Source organism: Penaeus monodon, chromosome 28 (genome assembly GCF_015228065.2).
Source record: "Penaeus monodon isolate SGIC_2016 chromosome 28, NSTDA_Pmon_1, whole genome shotgun sequence".
In the NCBI taxonomy this organism is placed as follows: domain Eukaryota; kingdom Metazoa; phylum Arthropoda; class Malacostraca; order Decapoda; family Penaeidae; genus Penaeus; species Penaeus monodon.
Genome location: NC_051413.1, coordinates 17,869,983 through 17,870,731, shown reverse-complemented (window position 1 = coordinate 17,870,731; position 749 = coordinate 17,869,983). Strand labels below are relative to the sequence as shown.

The 749-nt window shown below is 47.1% G+C and overlaps 1 protein-coding gene across 1 annotated transcript in view; it reads left to right on the top strand.

Annotated features, from left to right (window-relative positions):
• LOC119591084 (glycerol-3-phosphate acyltransferase 3-like) overlaps nt 1–749 on the top strand; it is a gene marked incomplete in the record, with an annotated part of 10,479 nt that overhangs the window by 7,345 nt on the left and 2,385 nt on the right. Inside the window, 1 exon segment of the mRNA XM_037939805.1 lies at nt 347–455. Within this exon segment, the coding sequence (XP_037795733.1) occupies nt 347–455 (109 nt within the window).

The following is a 749-nucleotide window of genomic DNA, read 5'->3' as shown; positions in this document are numbered from 1 at the left end:
TCTGGTGAAGAGGGAAGAGAGAAGGGCGGAAAGACGAAGAGAATGGAGTGAGAAATTAGCGGGAAAGCGAGTAAAGATAATGGTAGATGGGGAAGGAAGAGAAAGGGAGAAAACAGAGAATGGTAAAATGAGGTGTAGGGGAAGACTGGGAGGAAAGGCTGAAGGGAAAAATATGGAGGCGAGAAAAGACAAAAAGGGTCAATGAAACAAAAGACAGATAAAGAAGAAGTTGGATAGGGAAGAGGAGGAAAGGAACTCCTGCCTCAAACATGCTGTATTTATATTCATAGATCACCTAAACCATCGCCGTGGCCATCTGTAACCACCCGTTGATTTCCCGTTTCAGGCTGCAAGCGCACGCCCAGGATACCACCAAGCCCCCGATCCTGATCTTTCCCGAGGGCATCTGCGTCAACAACACGGCCGTCATGCAGTTCAAAAAAGGCGCCTTTGAGGTACAGTTGGAGCTGTCGCATCTTCACGTTTTCTTTTTCTGTGCTTGTATATGCCGGTCGCCTTCGCACGAACTTCTAAATAGAAATGGCTGTTAAACTGAACTGTAAAAGTAGGTTGTCAAGTGACTTGAATATGCTGCCGCCGCATTTCGTTTTGTTTACGTCTGCCGGTCTGCTTATCTGCGCCGATCTGATTTCGCGGACAGCTTTCTCGTTGGCTCCGAGTTTAGAAATAAAGGTAATCTTAATTTAACAGTGCATATGGATACTCACACACACACACGCGCGCGCGCG